This window comes from Syngnathoides biaculeatus, chromosome 6 (assembly GCF_019802595.1).
Source record: "Syngnathoides biaculeatus isolate LvHL_M chromosome 6, ASM1980259v1, whole genome shotgun sequence".
Lineage (NCBI taxonomy): Eukaryota > Metazoa > Chordata > Actinopteri > Syngnathiformes > Syngnathidae > Syngnathoides > Syngnathoides biaculeatus.
In genome coordinates, this window is record NC_084645.1 from 3415342 (window position 1) to 3434909 (window position 19568).

At 43.1% G+C, this 19568-nt stretch overlaps 1 protein-coding gene across 17 annotated transcripts in view; it reads left to right on the forward strand.

Moving 5' to 3' along the window:
• sntb2 (syntrophin, beta 2) overlaps nucleotides 1–19568 on the forward strand; it is a 120884-nt gene that overhangs the window by 35606 nt on the left and 65710 nt on the right. For 16 of the 17 annotated variants that reach the window (XR_009795555.1, XR_009795556.1, XR_009795557.1 and 13 more), the window contains one exon: nucleotides 11692–11896. Coding sequence is in view for 11 of the 17 variants with exons in the window: in XM_061823852.1 (XP_061679836.1) it covers nucleotides 11692–11896 (205 nt within the window). In the remaining 6 variants the exon portion in view is untranslated. The remainder of the gene's footprint in view (nucleotides 1–11691; nucleotides 11897–19568) is intronic. The other variant, XM_061823846.1, reaches the window with a different exon arrangement.

The window sequence follows — 19568 nt, forward strand, 5'->3', positions numbered from 1 at the left end:
TAAGAGATGTAGTCACGGACTTTGTAATAGTGACGACAGGTATCCTGAAAGGCTAGTTGGTGGAGTTCAATTTGTACCCTTTCCAAAACCGAAGACCCAGTACGAAAAATGTCATCGATGGATCAAACTTTGTGGAGGACCGCATCATCAACTGAATCCATCTAATATCAACCGGAACAGAAGACCGAGTATGAAAAATGTCTTCGATGGATAAACTTTGTGGAAGATCGTATGATCAACTGAATCCACCTAAAATCAACCGGAACAGATATGTTTGCACGAAGGTAAGCTCAATATTTGATTTTCATTACATGTCTCATATAAATGAATTAGCAGTTCTTCGCTTGCATAACATATCTACGTGTGAATGATTGACACACTTGATCTGTATTGAGCGATATTTTGCGATGATCTGACTGCACAAACGTGTCTCTGTTCGGCGCTCCCGAGCTAAGCTAAATCGGACTTTGTTTGCACGAAGGTATGGCCTATATTTGATTTTCAATACATGTCTCATATAAATGAATTAGCAGTTCTTCGCTTGCATAACATAGCTACGTGTGAATGATTGAAACACTTGATCTGTATTGAGCGATATTTTGCGATGATCTGACTGCACAAACGTGTCTCTGTTCGGCGGCTACCGAGCTAAGCTAAACCGGACTATGTTTGCACGAAGGTATGCCCTATATTTGATTTTCAATACATGTCTCATATAAATGAATTAGTAGTTCTTCACTTGCATAACATAGCTACGTGTGAATGACTGACACACTTGATCTGTGTTGAGCGATATTTTGCGATGATCTGACTGCACAAATGTGTCTCTGTTCGGCGGCTACCGAGCTAAGCTAAACCGGACTAGCGAGTCCTGAGAGCCTTCGACGTGCACCGAGACACCAAGACTGAAGGAAGGGTGTTTGAGGACACTATAAAGTAGTGATTGTCGTACTTGGTCGGGACTTACATAGGTTCGGCACTAATTCAAGAATAATTATTGAGGGGAGTGCGTGACGTTACACAAAGAAAACGAGAGGAACAACTCGTAAATCAAGCCTCGCCTTCTTTTCCTTCATACGGCGGTTCACAAACGGCTATACAGATACACATTCAGATTCTGCACACAAGTGTGATATGTAACACGAAAATAGGAAACTGTCAATGACGAATTCGTCTTTGGGTTATATTATATTATGTGGCTTCTCGGTCTTCCTCTGACTCAGGATAGATCTCGCGCTAATATCAATGGTTTTTCCGTCGATATGCATGTAAGTACCATTGAAATACCCCTCGCTGAAATACTTGAAGCCCTGCTGTCTGCTTTTCAACGATATTTCACTCTTCGCTAAGAATGCAAGTGAGAAATCAGTTGGTAAATCGGACAATTTCGCTCTAGTCTTTTCTTCCTGCGCCGCCATTTTTGCTAATTGTTTGTCTGAGGTTAGCACACGTGGGGTGATGTAACTTCAGGAGGCGTGGTTAAGTGCCCTGTACGGAGGGGTCAATTAGAAAGATAGAGGTAGGCACTGGAAAGGAGAGGAATGAAGATTATCTAAAGTAAAACAGAATATATGTGCGTGAATGTGAGGAGGAAGAGGAGTGAAGAGCTAGTGAGGGTGGATGACTTCAAATACTTGGGGTCAACAATACAGAGCAATGGAGAGTGTGGTAAAGAAGTGAAGAAATGGGTCCAAACGGGGTGCAACAGTTGGCGGAAGGTGTCTGGTGTTCTATGTGACAGAAGAGTCTCAGCTCGGATGAAGGGCAAAATTTATAAAACAGTGGTGAGGCTGGCCGTGATGTACAGATTAGAGACGGTGGCCCTGAAGAAACAACAGGAAGCAGAAATTGAGGTAGCAGAAATGAAGATGTTGAGGTTCTCGCTTGGTGTGAACAGGTTGGATAGGATTAGAAATGACCTCATTAGATGGACAGCCAAAGTTGGATATTTTGGAGAAAAGGTGAGAGAGAGCAGACTTCGATGGTTTGGACATGTTCAGAGGTGAGAGAGTGAGTATGTTGGTAGAGGGGTGCTGAGGCTCGAGCTGCCAGGCAAAAGAGCGAGAGGAAGACCAAAGAAAAGGTTGATGGATGTTGTGAGGGAGGACATGAGGACAGCGGGTGTTAGAGAGGAGGATGCACGAGATAGGCTTAAATGGAAAAAGATGACACGCTGTGGCGACCCCTCACGGGACAAGCGGAAAGAAGAAGAAGAAGATGGAAATTTATGACAGCGATTCAGAAAAACCTAATGTTTTTAAACCAGAGATATTATGAAGTAGGTAGTAAAGCAGCCAAAATTTTGATATCTAGATTGAGAAAGCAACAAACAGAGGGGAGAATACACAAAGTTCAAGACACAACTACTCAACAAACACAGATTTCAGGATATTAATAATATCTTTGAAAAGTATTATGGAAAACTCTAATCACAGATGGACTGTAAAGGGAATAACCCACCTGAATCTCTGCTTCTACCACTCCGTCAACAATCACAGAAAACCAGAATAAAATATTAGTGGCTGATGTATCGATAGGTGAACTTCAAAAGGCAATCTCTTGATTAAAACCCAACAAGACCCCAGGTTCTGATGGGTTTACAGGAGAGTGGTAAAGACTTTTAAAGATTTGTTATTCCCACTGTTGCTCAGAACATTTAACTGTTTTTTCAGGAAAGGAGAGGGATCTTCATTCTAGAGAGAAACAATTATTCCAGTAATACCAAAAGAAGGTAATGATACAACAGACTGTTCTAATTATTGGCCAATCAGATTGTTGAACATGTACTACAACCTTATAAAACAGTGGTGAGGCCCAGCCATGATGTACTGATTAGAGACGGTGGCACTGAAGAAACAGCAGGAAGCAGGACTGGAGGTAACAGAAATGAAGATGCTGAGGTTCTCGCTTGGAGTGAACAGGTTGGATAGGATTAGAAACGAGCTCATTAGAGGGACAGCCAAAGTTGGATGTTTTGGAGACAAGGTTGTCGAGAGCAGACTTAGATGGTTCGGACATGTTCAGAGGCGAGAGAGTGAGTATATTGGTAGAAGGGTGCTGAGGATGGAGTTGCCAGGCAAAAGAGCAAGAGGAAGACAAAAGAAAAGGTTGATGGATGTTATGAGGGAGGACATGGGGACAGTGGGTGTTAGAGAAAAAGATGCATGAGATAGGCTAAACACGCTGTGGAGTTTTTGACCAACTTATTCAACAGAATACTTGCAGGTGAGAAGATGTGGAAAAGTACAGAAAAGGTCAGAAGGCACTAGGTTGTGTCTTTGTGGATCTAGATAAAGCCTATGACAGAGTACCAAGAGAGGAACTGTGGTACTGCATTTGTAAGTCTGGTGTGGCGGAAAATATGTTTGAAGATTACAGGACATGTATGAGTGCAGCAAAATAGTGGTGAGGTGTGCTTTAGGTATGATAGAAAAATTTAAGGTGGAGGTGGGACTTTATCAGGGATCAGCTCTGATCCCCTTCCTATTTCCTGTGGTTCTGAATAGGCTGACAGATGACATTGTGATATGCAGTGAATGCAGGGAGCTTGTGGTGGAAGAATTAGAAAGATGGCTGAGAGAAGCATGCATCGGAAAGGAGAGAAATTAAGATTTGCTGAAGTAAAACAAAATATATGTGCGTGAACGACAAGTGTGGAGGGGGAAGAGTGAGGCCCCAGGGAGAAGAGCTAGCAAGGGTGGATGACTTCAAATACTTGGGTTCAACAATACAGAGCAATGGAGAGTGTGGTAAGGAAGTAAAGAAACGGGTCCAAGCGGGGTGGAACAGTTGGTGGAAGGTGTCTGGTGTTCTATGTGACAGAAGAGTCTCCACTAAAATGAAGGTAAAAGTCTATTAAACAGTGATGAGGCCAGCCATAATGTACGGATTAGAGGGTGGCACTGATGAGACAACAGGAAGCTGATCTTGAGGTGACGGAAATTAAGATGTTGAGGTTCTGTCTAGGAGTGAGCAGGTGGGATAGGATTAGAAATGAGCTAATTTGAAGGACAGCCAAAGTTGGATGTTTTGGAGACAAGGCTCGAGAGAGCAGACTTCGATTGTTTGGACATGTCCAGAGGTGAGCGAGTGAGTCTATTGGTAGAAGGGTGCTGAGGATGGCGCTGCCAGACGGAAGAGCAAGAGGAAGACCAAAGAGAAGGTTGATGGATGTTGTGAGGGAAGACATGAGGGCAGTTGGTGTTAGAGAGGAAGATGCAGGAGATCGGCTTAGATGGAATATATAACGTATAATATATAACACATTATATATCAATCACTCAGTCTGGAAAAGGGTACAAAGCTATTTCCAAGTCATTGGAACTCCAGCAAACCATTGTCAGTGCCATTATACACAAATGGAGACAACTGCGAACAGTGGCAAACCTTCCAAGGAGTGGAAACCAATTAAAATTACTCTCAGGAGTGGGACAACGATTTATTCAAGTCACAACAGAACGTTGAACAACATCTCAAGATTTGCAGGCCTCAGTTAACGTGGTGTACATGACTTTACCATACAGTGATGAAAGTCCTCCGGATTTTCCTGGAATTCCGGATTTTTAAATTTTCATGATAATTGAGGAAAAATTGCCGAAAATTAATCCGGATATCAGTTCACAACATTGAACGAACATGCGTTTGAGTTCGTTGTTTTGCTTTCACAAGTGTAGCCATGTTGAGGCACTAACACTAGTAAGAGTAACGCCCCTCCCCTCGCATTCTCTCAAGACGTCGCTTATTTTGTGTGGTCTTGACATTAATTTATGTGTTTATTTCATAAACGTTGTTAACCAAACAAGCCTGCTCCAACCGGTATTCATCCGGAAACAGGAAATGCAAGTTAACCGTATTGAGCATGTACGGAGCATGTACGAAAGCGCATGTTCAGAACTGCTTCACGTAATTGGAGCGCATTTACGTCGAAAGTCATCAACATCATGAGCCATGTCAAAGGAGATTCAGTTAAACCAGGGGTGCTCATTGCGTCGATCGCGAGGCATTGTGACGGCGTTTTAAAAAACAAAAACAAAAAAAAAACCAAACAAACTATCATCCACCTCGTCGCTTGATTCAAGTGTGGCCAATACGTTGAGCACATCCACATAAAGGCGCGTCAAGCAAGACGGCCTCCTATTTACGGCAGTCACGTGGTGCGTGACCCCCGCTCCCCCAACAATACGTCACGATTGCCGACAAGAATGTTTGTTACAATGTATCGCTAGCTTGTTGCCACTAACGGCGATTATGTTGAACTAAACTTTCAGCATTTTCAAAACATTGCGAGTATAGACTGTTCGTGTTTAATCCTTGACAGGCCAGTGCATTTAACTTTTCTTCAGATAAAGTTTGCCAGATCAAGAATTTTTTTTGATGAAAAATTTTAAATACCGTTTACAGGGTTCGCACGCGGCCCTAAAAGTCCCTAAAAAACCCTAAATTTTTGAAGGTGCATTTAGGGGCTCCTGAAAGTCCTTAAAAATCCTCGAAAACCAGTCAAGCCCCTAAAAAGGCCTTAAATAAAAAAAAAAAAATCAAAGGGATGACCTCTACCGCCAAAATTCTCCCTAAAAAAAAATTATCTTTTATTTTAAAAAAACAGCGATCCATCTGGCGTCCAAAACAGCCGGAAATTGTCAACGGAAGTCGATGTGTTGACAACTTGTCGCCATCTTGTCGATATTGCATTGTTTGTTTCCCTGAGTAGGCATTTAACTTTGTCTTCATTACGACGTAGCGTAGTTCTTTCATCGATCCAACTTGGGAAGTGCATTTTTCAATATGCTTGTGTTGAAAGTATGGAGTTCGGGAGCTGGGTTCGTCGAGATCCAAAAGATTGGCACATGTTTTACTGCCATCTGTGCAAGCAGAATTACCAGCTTGAAAAGATGGGCGTCAAAGCGCTGGAGTCGCACCGGAAAAAAAGGAGACACGGTGATTTGGCGAAGACTCTCTCATCTTCCGTTGGTATGAATCTGTTTCTAAAATATCAAGATAGTGAAGCATCAACTTCAGGCATTGTTACTAGCAGTGCATGCGCACCTACAGTTGTCCAGTCATCGACTTCAACCAGCCGGAAGTCAGGCTTTATGAACGTAGTTCAATACACAAAGACGGACTTGTTAACGGCAGAGATCGTGTGGACTTTAAAAGTGATCTGCAGCCATTACAGTTACAAATCTTGTGAAAATAATTCCAAAGTGTTTGCAGTCATGTTCCCAGACAGTGACATTACTAAAAACTACCACTGTGGGGAAAGGAAGAGTTCGTACCTGGCTAGATTTGGCATCGCTGCCCACTTTTCATCTCTATTGCCTCAAAGCCAAAAAAGCCAGAATAGAGACTGACATATCTACGCTTATTGAGAAGGCTGACAGGCTGTGTGAGGAGGCAGAAGAAAAGAGGAATCTGAGGTTTATCACCGAGGCCAATGCACTCAGAGGCAGAGCAAAGGACAAGAGAGCCACTTTGGCACCTCTGCAGCAACAAATAGAGGAGGCACTGGGTAGGCTCAAGGAGCTAGAGTAGGGGTGCTGAGACAGACATCAGAAGAAAACATTTGTGTATATAGTTGCAATTGTAGTTAGAATCTGTTTTTCTGTAGACTGTTATGTGAAGACATTGACAATGGTCATATCAATGAGAACTACCACAAGGGGCGAGATGATCACTGTTACACTTACTGAGGTACTGGAACATTTGATGAACCATGAACAGTTGATGGCACCATTGGGTGAGTCTTTTTTCCTTAGCCTTGATTTCCCACGATGGCCCTAAATTTTTTGTGTCAACCCTAAATTTTTTCCGTGTCTGCCCTAAATTTTTCGTGTCAGCCCCTAAGAATGCCCCTAAAAAGCCCTTAAATTTTTGGGGTCAGACTGAGTATGAACCCTGGTTTATCATGTTCTACTAATATCAGTTGAAATTGGAAATGATCACTTCTGAGTTTGAAATTTTTGTTTTCTATTTTAGTTATATATTTGCTCATTTTATTTTTAATTTACAGTTATGTCATATTAATTCCTACTCACACCCGCAACTTTATCTGCGAGCATGATTGACCACACATGTACATTTTTCAAATGTGAGTGACTGTGTGTATGTGTATATATATATATATATATATATATATATAAAACTGATTATACTATTAATATTACTCGATCTACATCTAAGATAGTGAGCAATGTGGTCGCGTGTATCTGTACAATGCGACGTAAGAAGTTTGAGGCTTAAATGTTAATAGTTATTACTACAGATCAACTTCTTTAACATGTTTTTCTGTACAGTGTAGAAATTCTAGGATATATTTTTGTGTATATTCTATATCTCTACTGTAATATGTATAATGTGGGGAAAAGGACAATTTTAGATGTCTTTTTACTGAATAGTTCACTTAATTCATTTGTCTTGAGATAAGATGGCATATTTTAAGCATATTTTAATGACAAATGTGATTTTGTGCTATCCAGTGATAGGGGGACGGGGGGCAAAAAAATCTGGGCTTGGCCCGTGGGGAACTTCTGCCCAATTTTTTGTTTTTGGTCAGGACTTAGAAATTTTAATTTCAATTTTTCTCTGAATTTTGTTCACAGATATCGCCAAAATGCACCACAGCCATCCATTTTTTCAAAAATTTCCCCCGAACCCCCCTAGTACTCACATTTGTATTTTCAGGAATTTCCATGAAAGTCCACTTTCATCTCTAACCGTAAGAAAGACACTGGCCAAAAATGGCATTGATGGGAGAGTTCCCAAGTGAACCCAACCCCCGTCAGCAAAGAATACAAAGCTTGTCTCACATTTGCCAAAAATCATCTTGATCCTTGAGACTTTTTGAGAAACATTCTGTGGACTGACAAGTTAAAAATTTAAAAGTTAAGTTTTTGAAAGGAATGTGGCCCGTTACATCTGCCATAAAACAGAACAATATTTGATCAATACAATTTGCCAACTGTGAAGAACTATGGTTGCAGTGTGATGGTCTGGGGCTGCTTTTCCACCTCGGGACCAGGACAACTTTCTGTGATTGATAGAACAATGAATTCAGAAAGTCCTGAAGGAGAACGTTCAGACATCAGTTTGTGCCCTCAAACTCAAGTGCTCTTGGATTATGCAGCAGGACAACGATCCGAAACACACCATCAAGTTCACCTCTGAATGGCTCCAGAAAAACAAAATTAAGGTTTTAGAGTGGCCAAATCAATGTTCAGATTCAAATTCAGTCGAGATGATGTGGTCTGACCTTAAACTGGTATTTCATGCTCGAAAACCCTCTAATATGGCAGATCTGAAACAGTTCTGCAAATAAGTGTGGGCCAAAATTTCTCCAAAGCGATGTGAAAGATCAAGTATTGCAAATGCTTGTTTTCACTTATTGCTGCCAAGGTTGGCAGAACCTGTTATTAGGTTCAGGGGGCAATTGGTTTTTCACAGAGGGTCAGAAAGGTTGGTATTTTTGTGCCTTTATAAATTGAATTGGCATTTGAAAGTCCCATTTTATACTCCATTGGGTTGGCTCTGAGTTATGTTAAAATTGGTTTGATGATTTGAAACCTGTGGCACGGTGGCACAGCTGTAAAGAATTGGCCTCACAGTTCTGAGCTCCAGGGTTAAATCCCGGCCCCGCCTGTGTGGAGTTTGCATGTTCTCCCTGTGCCTGCATGGGTTTTCTCTGGGCACTCCGTATTCCTCCCACATCCTAAAAAATGCAACATTAAAGGGCCACTGACACGTAAAACATGATTTTTAGTGTGTTGTTAATGAAAAAAATCAGATGGAATGGACCCATCCGTTTGTTCACAGCACGTCAGAATGTTGCCGTGTATGGATTTTTACATCTCCCGCCATGAAAATCCTCTCGATGCATTTGTGTTGGAGAAGAACCAGGAAGTGACGTTTTTGCAGACACCCACACTGGCGGGTTCATGTGTTTATCCCTATTTTACCGGTGAGAAATTAGCTGTTTTTACTGCGTGTTAGCCAAAATGCTGGCTTATTGTATTGCTGGATTTTGCTCAAACACTCGGGAGGATGGATTCACTCTTCACACATTTCCAAAAGACCCGATTTGTCGTGAAAAATGTACTGTACAGGTGCAAAGGACAAGAGCTTTGTGGGTTCTAAGTGACAGGGAGGTGTGTATAAAGCTATTAAAAAAAATAGTTGGGGGAAATTGTCTCACAGTTTGTAGCATATGTTACGTGATAATTTAGAATAAAGCCCCTTGATCAAACTAGCAAAATATAACAAAGCACTTACACTGCGTTTAAGACAAGTCACACACAATACAAGACAAAACAATAACAGAAGTACAAAGACAGTTTCGTAGCGTGAAACATGAGCTAACTAGCCAAACGACGTATCACCACCAAACTCGAACAAATATTATTTACAGCGAATGTTCTAGGAAGGCAATGTGTCCGTTAGCCTCTGGGTTCCGCGAAGGTGGGTCGACAGGGAGGTGGGCGGATCCATGCCAGGAGGAGAAAGGAGCTCTCTCCCCCACACAGCCCATCGGTGTCTGGGCACCCCTGACGTACTAACTTCGCCCGGCATGGGTCCTCCTGAGTACGCTACCTACACAAGACTTTTAAGAGTTATGAAATGAAGCAATCATAGGCCCGTCATTTTTAATACTTCCATCTGTTGTTAGTCAGAAGTGATCTGCATATCATGTAAATATGGCTTGAAATGATTGGGTAATATTGCCCCGGTCACTTCACTTGATTCTGAGATGTTATCTTCTTTGAAAAGAGCTTCAGTCTCAGAAGGAGTGACACAAAACTCCACAAATCTCTCTTGTTCATCTCCCATAGCAGGTGGGACAGCGTGTTTTCAATGGTGACTGTCCCAGTGTGACATCTGCAAATGACATTACAGGCGATATGGCCGCCTCTGGGATGTCAAGTGAGACTTCTGCAATTTTGCGCATTAAAGACACGCTCTCCACTCATTTTTTTGTTTTGTTTTGTTTTTTAAGACATTGAAGTGAATAATACTATATGTGGTTTTCATAACAATATCTATTTTAAAATTTGTATTAGGGTGTCGGTTGCACTTTAATTGGAGACTCTAAATTTCCCCTAGGTGTGATTGTGAGTGCCACTGTTGTCTGTCTTCTTGTGCCCTGCGATTGGCTGACAACCAGTTCAGTGTATACCCCGCCACCTGGTTGTTGACAGCTAAGAAGTTCAGAATACTATTGCAATATGTGCAGTATGTGTTCAATTATTTCTTTAATGGAGACAATAAATAATTGCTGGCATAATGTCGAAATTGGTGTCCACATCTATCTGAACACAAGATATGGCAGAGCGCCGTAGCACCCTGGCTAACTGACTACATGGCAGCCATATTGGTAGCGTTCCCATTGAAGGGGATACATGGTCATTAAAATGAAGTCATGATTTACGGCTTCTTTAAACTCGCATGTGGAATGACTGCGCTGACATCCCTCCGGCTCTCCCACACGTGATACTCCAGCAAAACGTATGCGCGCAGTTTTGAAAAAGTTCTCTCAGCAGAACTGTCACTACGACTGGTAACTAACTCACTAACTAAGCTCCAATGACGTCACCACCACCCTTAGACTGATCTGATAAATTAACGATAGAAAAAAACTTCACCCATCACCTGTGTTCTCTGACCCCTGTGACACAGAAGATGCCGTAATTGGAAAGCTATCCATTGGCTACGATGACACATTCTGGAATTTCTTCAGCACATTTTGTTCATTTTTTTCATGCAGCCATTATTAGTTTCCTTTCTGAAACAAGGAACAAAGCAACAACAATGGTGACTCTGGAAGCGTACCTGCTGAAAAAAATGGGTCTAAATAACCAGATGATTTGTTTAATTATGCTACAAAATCGATTGAGAAGGCAGCGGCATATGTGGTGTGTGAAGATGGGAGGGATGGTAAGTACGTGATCACAGCATGTGAATAAAATGGGCCAATTATGAGAGATGAGCTCGGCGACTTTCGCTTCGCAGCAACTTTTTTTGACGTGTGTGTGTGGCAAGCTACACACAAGCTATGCAAATGAGTGGCGTCGTGCAATGAGCATGTCGTTATCAACTATGGGAGCATAAAGTGGTGTAAAATTTACTCGTTTCTCTTTGGGAAAATGAGTCAAAAAATAACACGATAAAGGAATGTACATCAAATGGGTACAAAGCAATTCAACTTTTAAATGAGTGTCACATTCTACTTTCAGATTTTTTTAAGAACAGAAAAGGTTTCCATGGACTGGATTGTTGTCCCAAAATTAACAAATGGATTGGAAAAGATGTAAAAGAAAAAACTACCTGAGCCAGAATTTCCATTATTATGGAAGAAAACTTCTCCAGTGAGGAGCTGTAGTCCTCCCTTTCCATTCTTAAAGTTAATGTCCACAAACTGTTATGTTTATTTGGTGTTTTCTTTTATATTCATAGTGCATTTTCACTATATTTTTAGCCACACGGTGATTAAAAAGAAAACATTTGTATCTTTGGGGCCCGACTAGATTGTTTCCATTCATTTTAATGGGAAACATTACCTTGGTTTAAGAACCTTCCAGGTTACAAACTGGGTCACGGAATGAATAATCCTAGGTTCCACTTTATATTGTTTACAGTTCAACTTCTATATTTTTCTGCACTGTGCTTTCAGGCTATTCAAGTTTTCATTTTTCTTTTTCTTTTCAGACTGTTGGAGCTCCATTCGCCAGATGGACAGCACACAGTGGTACTTCGCTGTAAAGATGCCTCCACTGCCAACTCCTGGTTCACTGCCATCCACACCAATATTGCTGCCTTGCTCCCACAGACCCTGGCTCACATCAATGCTTATCTGGGGGCCACGGCCTCCAAACAGCCTCAACTGAAACACATTGGGTGGCTGGCTGAACAGGTGTTACTACATCATATTTTACATATGATAAGTCCTCTTGTTTTCTACAAACATCCTGCTGAGCACTGAATATGCAACACAAAAGAAGATCAGGATGAGCGTAATGCAAAATGAATAGTGAAGAAACTTTCACTTTAGTAGTCATTCATAGCTTGAAGGTGGAATTTGGAGTAAAAAAAACAACATACAAACCCTATTCTATAGAAGTTGGGACGTTGTGTTACACAAATAAACAGAATAAAAATATTTTTCAAATTCATTTTCTGATAGCATTACGTGGTCAGTATTTTTAGCAGGGATGCCCAGATATCCCTTTCCCCAGCCACATAGTTCAGCTCTTACCGCGTATCCCAATGCGTTCCCAGGCAGGCCAAGAGATGTTTCTCCAGTTTGTCCTGGGTCATCCCTGGGGTCTCTTCCCATTGTGACTTGCCTGGAACACCTCAACAGGGAGGTAGCCAGGAATAATCAGAATCAGATGCCCCAACCACCTCATCTTCCTCCTCTCAATGAGGACGAGCAGCGGCTTAACTCTGAGCCCCTCCCGGATAAACTTGTTTTTCTCCCCATCTCCAAAGGAGAGTCTCATTTCGACCGCTTGTATCTGGGATCTTGTTTATTCGGTCACGACCCACATCTCGTGCCCATAGGTGAGGGTGGGAACGTAGATTGACTGGTAAATTGAGAGCCTTGCCTTTCAACTTAGCTCCCTCTTTACCACAATGGACCGATACACAGTTCGTATCACTGGAGATGCTGTACCGATCCGCCTGTCGATCCCCCGTTCTATTCTTCCCTCACTTGTGAACAAGACCCCAAAAAACGGGAACTTCTCCACTTGGTGCAGGAAATCATCTCCGACCTGGAGAGGGCACGCCACCCTTTTCTGACTGAGGACCATGGTTGTAGATTTAGAGGTGCTGATTCTCTTCCAAGCCACTTCACACTCAGCTGTGAAGCACTCCAGAGTTGGACATCACGGCTTGATGAAGCCAACAGAACCACATCTGAAAAAAATATGAGATGCAATACTAATGCCACCAAACCAAACCCCATCTATGTTTTGGCTGTGCCTAGAGATTGTCATTAAAAATTCTGAACAGAATTGGTGACAAAGGGCAGCCTTGGGGGAGTCCAACTCTTACAAGTAACAATGAGTCTGACTTACTGCTGGAAATGCGGATTAGACTCAGACACTGGTCGTACAGGGACCAAATAGCCCATTTTGGGGTTCAGTACAGGACTTCCCGAGGGACAAGGTTGAACACCTTCTGCAACTCCACAAAACACATTTAGACTTGTTGGGTGAACTCCCATGCACCCTCGAGGACCCTGCCAAGTGTGGAGATTTGTTCCACTGCTCCACGGTCAGGACGAAAATCACATTGCTCCTACTGAATCTGCGATTCGACTTCCCGGTGGACCCTCCTCTCCAGCACTCCTGAATAGACCTTACCAGGAGGGCGGAGGAGTGTGATCCTCCTGTAGTTAGAAGACAGTCTTCAGTCTCCTGTCTTAAAAAGGGGGACACCATCCCAGTCTGCCAATCTAGAGGGACTGTCCTCAATGTCCACGCAATGTTGCAAAGGTGTGCTCACCGCAACAGCCCCACAACATTCAGAGCCTTTAGGAACTCTGGGCAAATCTCATCCACCCCTAGGGCTTTGCCACCAAGGAACCTTTTAACCATCTCGGAGACTTCACCTCCAGAGATGGGAGAGCCTGCCTCAGAGGACCCAGACTCAAAGTAATTTCCTCATCGACTCACAATGTCCCAAGTCAAGGTCAGCAGCGCCCCATCCTCACTATCCAGTGTTGACGGTGCACTGCTTCCCCCTGATGAGATGCCTGTTGGTGGACCAGAATTTCCTCGAAGCCACCAAACTCCTCCCATGCCTGAGATTTCGCTTCAGCCACCACAAAAGTGATAGGTTTGGGCCTGCCACGTCAGACCGGCATCTTCCCCCACAATCAGAGACAACTCACCACCGGGTGGTGATCAATTGACATATTCGTCCCTCTCTTTTCCTGTGTCCCAAAGACATGCGGTCGCACATCCACAAAGTCTATCATCGAACTGCAGCTTAGGGTGTCCTGTTGCCAAGTGCACAGCTGGACACCCTTATGCATGACCATGATGTTCGTTATGGACAACCTGCGATGAGCACAGAAGTCCAATAAAAGGGTTAACAGGGATCGGGTTCTGATCGGGGGCAATTCCTCCCAATTACGCCCTTCCAGATCTCATTGTCATTGCCCACGTGAGCATTGAAGTCCCTCAGCAGAACGATGGAGTCCCAAGTGGGAGCACTCTCCAGCACTCCCTCTTGGGATTCCAAAAGGGTAGGTACTCTAAACTGTTGTTAGGTACATGGGCACAAACAACAGTCAGGACCCGTCACCACAACAGAAGGCAGAGGGATGCTACCCTCTTGTCCACCGGGGTGAACCCCAATGTACAAGCCCGAAGCCAGGTTCAAGAAGTATACCCTCACCTGCTCACCGCCTTTCACCGCATGCAACTCCAGAGTGGAAGAAAGTCCAACCCCTGTAAAAGAGACTGGTACCAGAGCTAACACGTGTGTGAAGGCGACCCTGACTATATCTCATCAGAACCTCTCAACCCAACAGCATTTCAAGGTGTTGTTAATAAATGGCTATTGCTTTGCAACATCGCTTAAATTTTCAGTTATGGATGTAGCGCGGAACTATATTTACTGTAATTGGTTTTCTGAAGTGTTCCTGAGTCCATGTGGTGATATCCTTTACACATTTTTTTTTTTGATGATGTGCCACCTGAGGGATCGAAGATCACAGGCATTCAATGTTGGTTTTCAGCTTCTCTGGTGACATTATGATTTCTCAAGATTCTCTGAACCTTTTGGTTATTATTGACCATAGATGTTGAAATCCCCAAAGTCCTTGCAATTGTACATTGAGGAACATTGCTCTTAAACTGTTCCGCTATTTTCTCATGCATTTGATCATTAAGAGGTGAACCTTGTGAATTACTGAGCAATTCGGGGAAACACCTTTTCTACACAATCATGGCAACAATTAGTCTGTTCACCAGTGGTTTGTTCAAAATGGTTGTTTGATAAGTGTCGCGATAACCAGATTAAATTGGAATGGATAAAGTCGCCGCGAAGAACAACCGCGTCATTTCTGCTTTGAAGCAATCTTTAGATTACGTGTTGTCAATCACATTTTTGGTTTGTTGGACACCATGTCACTTTTTTTCTGTGCATAACACTAGGGAAAAATAAGAAACCTTTTAATTTTTTTTTCTTGATGATCAATCTCATAACCCTTAAAGATTTGCTGCAATTCATCTAGATACGTTCCCTTTTACAGAGGCTCATCAATTCTCCTCACTCAAATACAAAACGAGGATGCACGTAGTGAATCTTTTATTTTTATTAGGAACTAACAAGGGAATCTACAACAGACAAGATAAGATGATATACAAGACAAACAAAGACACATTGATTGATGAAGCTGAGTTGTAACCTAAAGAGGGGTCAGTGAGCGTGGGAAGGCCAGACAAGTAGTAGGATTCACTGTTCTCGTTAATTTAACCCAAATGTGCACCAATATCTATTTTTTGTAGGCTGCAAAGTTGCACTTACAAGTGTTTACCAAGGACAAGGTAGGTAAGTTGAGCTTCTGGGTTCAGCCCGAGGGAAGAGTTATCCACAGAAGGTTTCGAGCATGGTGCCTGTTTCTGTCTGATTCGAGCGCAGGCAGGTATGCTCGCCCGTCGACCGTGTTATTTTGAGAGGTCCGTGTCACTTTGGTGAGGATGACACTGTGCAGCTTGACCAGGTAGGTCCGGGCAGACCTCAGCAAACCTGAAAACGCAGAGCATCAGCTATTGAGAGTGTCAAGTGAGCGACCCAAAAGAGTGTCCAGAGAGTGGGGGGGGGGAATCCACCACGTCCTGAGAGAGAGGGCCAGCGTCCTGAGAGACAGGGCAAGCCAAGCGTGGCGTTGGCTTTTTCCATCCCCAGAGAAGGGACAGATGGGTGTTTTCACACCCGAGCTCAAACCGCGGGCCAGACCATGTCTCTTTCATTCTTAGTTTCATCCATCCATCCATCCATTTTCTTAGCCGCTTATCCTCACTAGGGTCATGGGGACTGCTGGAGCCTATCTCAGCTATCAATGGGCAGGAGGCGGGGTACACCTTGAGCTGGTTGCCAGCAAATCGCAAGGCACATAGAGACAGTCACATTCACAATCACACCTCGGGGCAATTTAGAGTGTCCAATTAATGTTACATGTTTTTGGGATATGGGAGGAAACCTGAGTGCCCGAAGGAAACCCAGGCAGGCACGTGGAGACCTTGCAAACTCCACACAGGCGTGTCCGGGATTAAACCCGGGACCTCAGAACTGTGAGGCCAACACTTTACCAGCTGAGCCCCCCTGCCTGATCCAGAGTTTTCATCTTAAAATTAATTTGGTTTGAGACAGTGGCTTTATATAAAGTAACAAGTATTGGGCTTCAATTAACATTTTTCCTCTAGCGTTGACTAATCACACGGTCGAATGTTCATCTGTTATGGGTAGAGATTGTTCCGATAACCTCACTGTTTGGAATACCATTTGTGTGTTGGTTTTCTTTTATTATTGTTGGCACAATTAACACAGATTCAACATCAGACATTCAAGTTTGTAGAAATCTGGTCAGCAGTGGTGTTCATTCTACTGTTCAAAATATATTTTCATCATGTCCTCCTAGTATTGGTGCGGAAGACTCAACTCTGCCATGGCACTCCATTGCCTGTAAGTATCTCTGTTAACCCATTCGTTGTCCTGACACGACAGCCCAAATGGTGTCCCTTTCAAGTGGACAAGAGACCCCGTGGGTTGTGGGGTCCATCTGGGGTGTCAATTCATTAGTTTAGGGCAACCATGCCAGCTTCTGATGATCTTGTTGGAAATCCATTTCACGTCAGAGTGCCACAACAAATGCCGTCTCCTTGTCTTTCTGTTCTCATGGGAACATGGACTGAACACTGAATTGTGGGTTGTCATCTTAGTCTCATGTTCGCTCCATGAGCATTCCTCAACCTTCTCAGTTTTTTTGCCACCTGTTCCAGCGTTTTTGGAATGTGTTGCAGCCATAAAATTCCATGTGAATGACTATTTGCTAAAAACAACCACGTTTATCAGTTTGAACATTAAATATGTTCTCTTTGTAGGGTATTCATTTAAAATGGGTTGATTATGATTTGCAAATCATATGATTTGCAAAGCATTGTATTTTGTTTTTATGTTCAACACAATGTCCCAAAAGTTCAGGAGTTTGTTGACATGATGAGGAGAAAGGTTGATGTAATGTGCATCCAAGAGAGTAAATGGAAAAGGAGTAAGGCTAGAAGTTTAGGAGCAGGTTTTAAATTATTTTACCATGGAGTAGATGGGAAGAGAAATGGAGGAGGGTTTATTTTAAAGGAAGAGCTGGATAAGAATGTCTTAAAGGTGAAAAGAGTATCAGATTGAGTGATAAGGCTGAAATTTGAAATTGAGGGTATTGTGTATAATGTGATTAGCGGCTATGCCCCACAAGTAGGATGTGACCTTGAGTTGAATGAAAAATTTTGGAAGGAACTAGACGAAGTAGTCGTGAGCATCCCAGAGAGAGAGAGAGAGAGAGAGAGAGAGTTGTGATTGGTGTAAATTTCAATGGACATGTTGGCAAAGGAAACAGGGGCGTAGAAGAAGTGATGGGTAAGTACGGCATTCAGCAAAGGAACTTTGGGGTCAGATGGTGGTGGAGTTTGCTAAAAGAATGGAATTGGCAGTGGTGAACACTAATTTCCAGAAGAGACAGGAACATAGAGTGATCTACAAGAACGGAGGTTGGAGCACACAGGTGGATTATATTTTGTGCAGACGATATAATCTGAAGGATGTTACTGATTATAAGGGAGTGGTGGGAGAGAGTGTAGCTTGATAGCATAGGATGGTGGTGTGCCAGATGACTCTGGTAGTGGGGAGGAAGATTAAGAAGACAAAGGTAGAGCAGAGAATCAGGTGGTGGAAGTTGGGGAAGGAAGAATGTTGTGTGACCTTTTGGAAAGAGGTGAGACAGGCTCGAGATGGACAGGAATAGCTCTCAGAAGACTGGAATACTGCTGCCAAGGTACTCAGAGAGGCCGGCAGGAGAGTACTTGGGTTGCCTTCTGGTAGCAAAGGGGAGAAGGAGACTTGGTGGTGGAACCCCAAAATACAGGAAATCATCCAAGGAAAGAGATTAGAGAAGAAGAAGTGGGACATGGATGGGACTGAGGAGAGGTGGAAGGAATACATTGAAATGGGACGTAGGGCAAAGGTAGAGGTGGTGAAGGCTAAACAAGAGGCATATGACGACATCTACACCAGGTTGGATATGAAAGAGGGAGAAAAGGATCTCTACAGGTTGCCCAGACAGAGGGATAGGGATGGGAAGGATGTGCAGCAAGTAAAGCTGATTAAGTATAGTGATGGTAATATGTTGACTGGTGCCAGTAGTGTGCTTGGTAGATGGAAGACTACTTTGAGAAGTTAATGAATGAAGAGAATGGGAGAGAAAGTAGAGTTGAAGAGGCAAGCATGAATGACCAGGTAGTGGCAATGATTAGTAAGGGGGAAGTTTGAATGGAACTGAACAGGAAGAAAAATTAAAAGACAGTTGGTCTTGGTGACATACCACTAGAGGTTTGGAAGCAATTTGGAGAGGTGGCTGTGGGGTTTTTGACCAACTTATTCAATAGAATACTAGTAGGAGAGAAGAAGCCAGAAGAATGGCGGAAATGTATGCTAGTCCCCATTTTTAAGAACAAAGGCGATCTTCAGACCTATGGAAACTATAGAGGAAAAAAAGATAATGAGCCATACAATGAAGTTATGGGAAATAGTGGAGGCAAGACCCAGGACAAAAGTGAGTATCTGTGAGCAACAGTATGGTTTCATGCCTAGAAAGATGACCACAGATCCATTAATTGCCTTGAGGATGCTTGTGGAAAAGTACAGACAAGGTCAGAAGGAGCTACATTGTGTCTTTGTAGACTTAGTGAAAGCCTATGACAGAACACCATGTGGGACTGCATGCGCAAGTCTGGTGTCGCGGAGAAATATGTTAGAATAGTACACGACGTGTATGATGGCAGCAGAACAGCGGTGAGGTGTGTCAGAAGAATTTAAGGTAGAGGTGGGACTGCATCAGGTTTCCGCGGTTAGCCCCTTCCTGTTTGTGGTTGTGATGGATAAGCTGACAGAAAAAGGGGAAAACAGAATATATGTTCATGAATGTGAGGGGCGGAGGAGGAGGAGTGAAGCTCCAGGGAGAAGAGATAGTGAGGGTGGATGACTTCAAATACTTGGGGTCAGCAATACAGAGCAATGGACAGTGTGGTAAAGAAGTGAAGAAATGGGTCCAAGCGGGGTGGAACAGTTGGCGGAAGGTGTCTGGTGTTGTATGTGACAGAAGAGTCTCAGCTAGGATGAAGGGCAAAGTTTGTAAAACAGTGGTGAGGCCCGGCCATGATGTACGGATTAGAGACGGTGGCACTGACAAAACAACAGGAAGCAGAACTGGAGGTGGCAGAAATGAAGTTGCTGAGGTTCTCGCTTGGAGTAAACAGGTTGGATAGGATTAGAATTGAGCTCATCACAGCCAAAGTTGG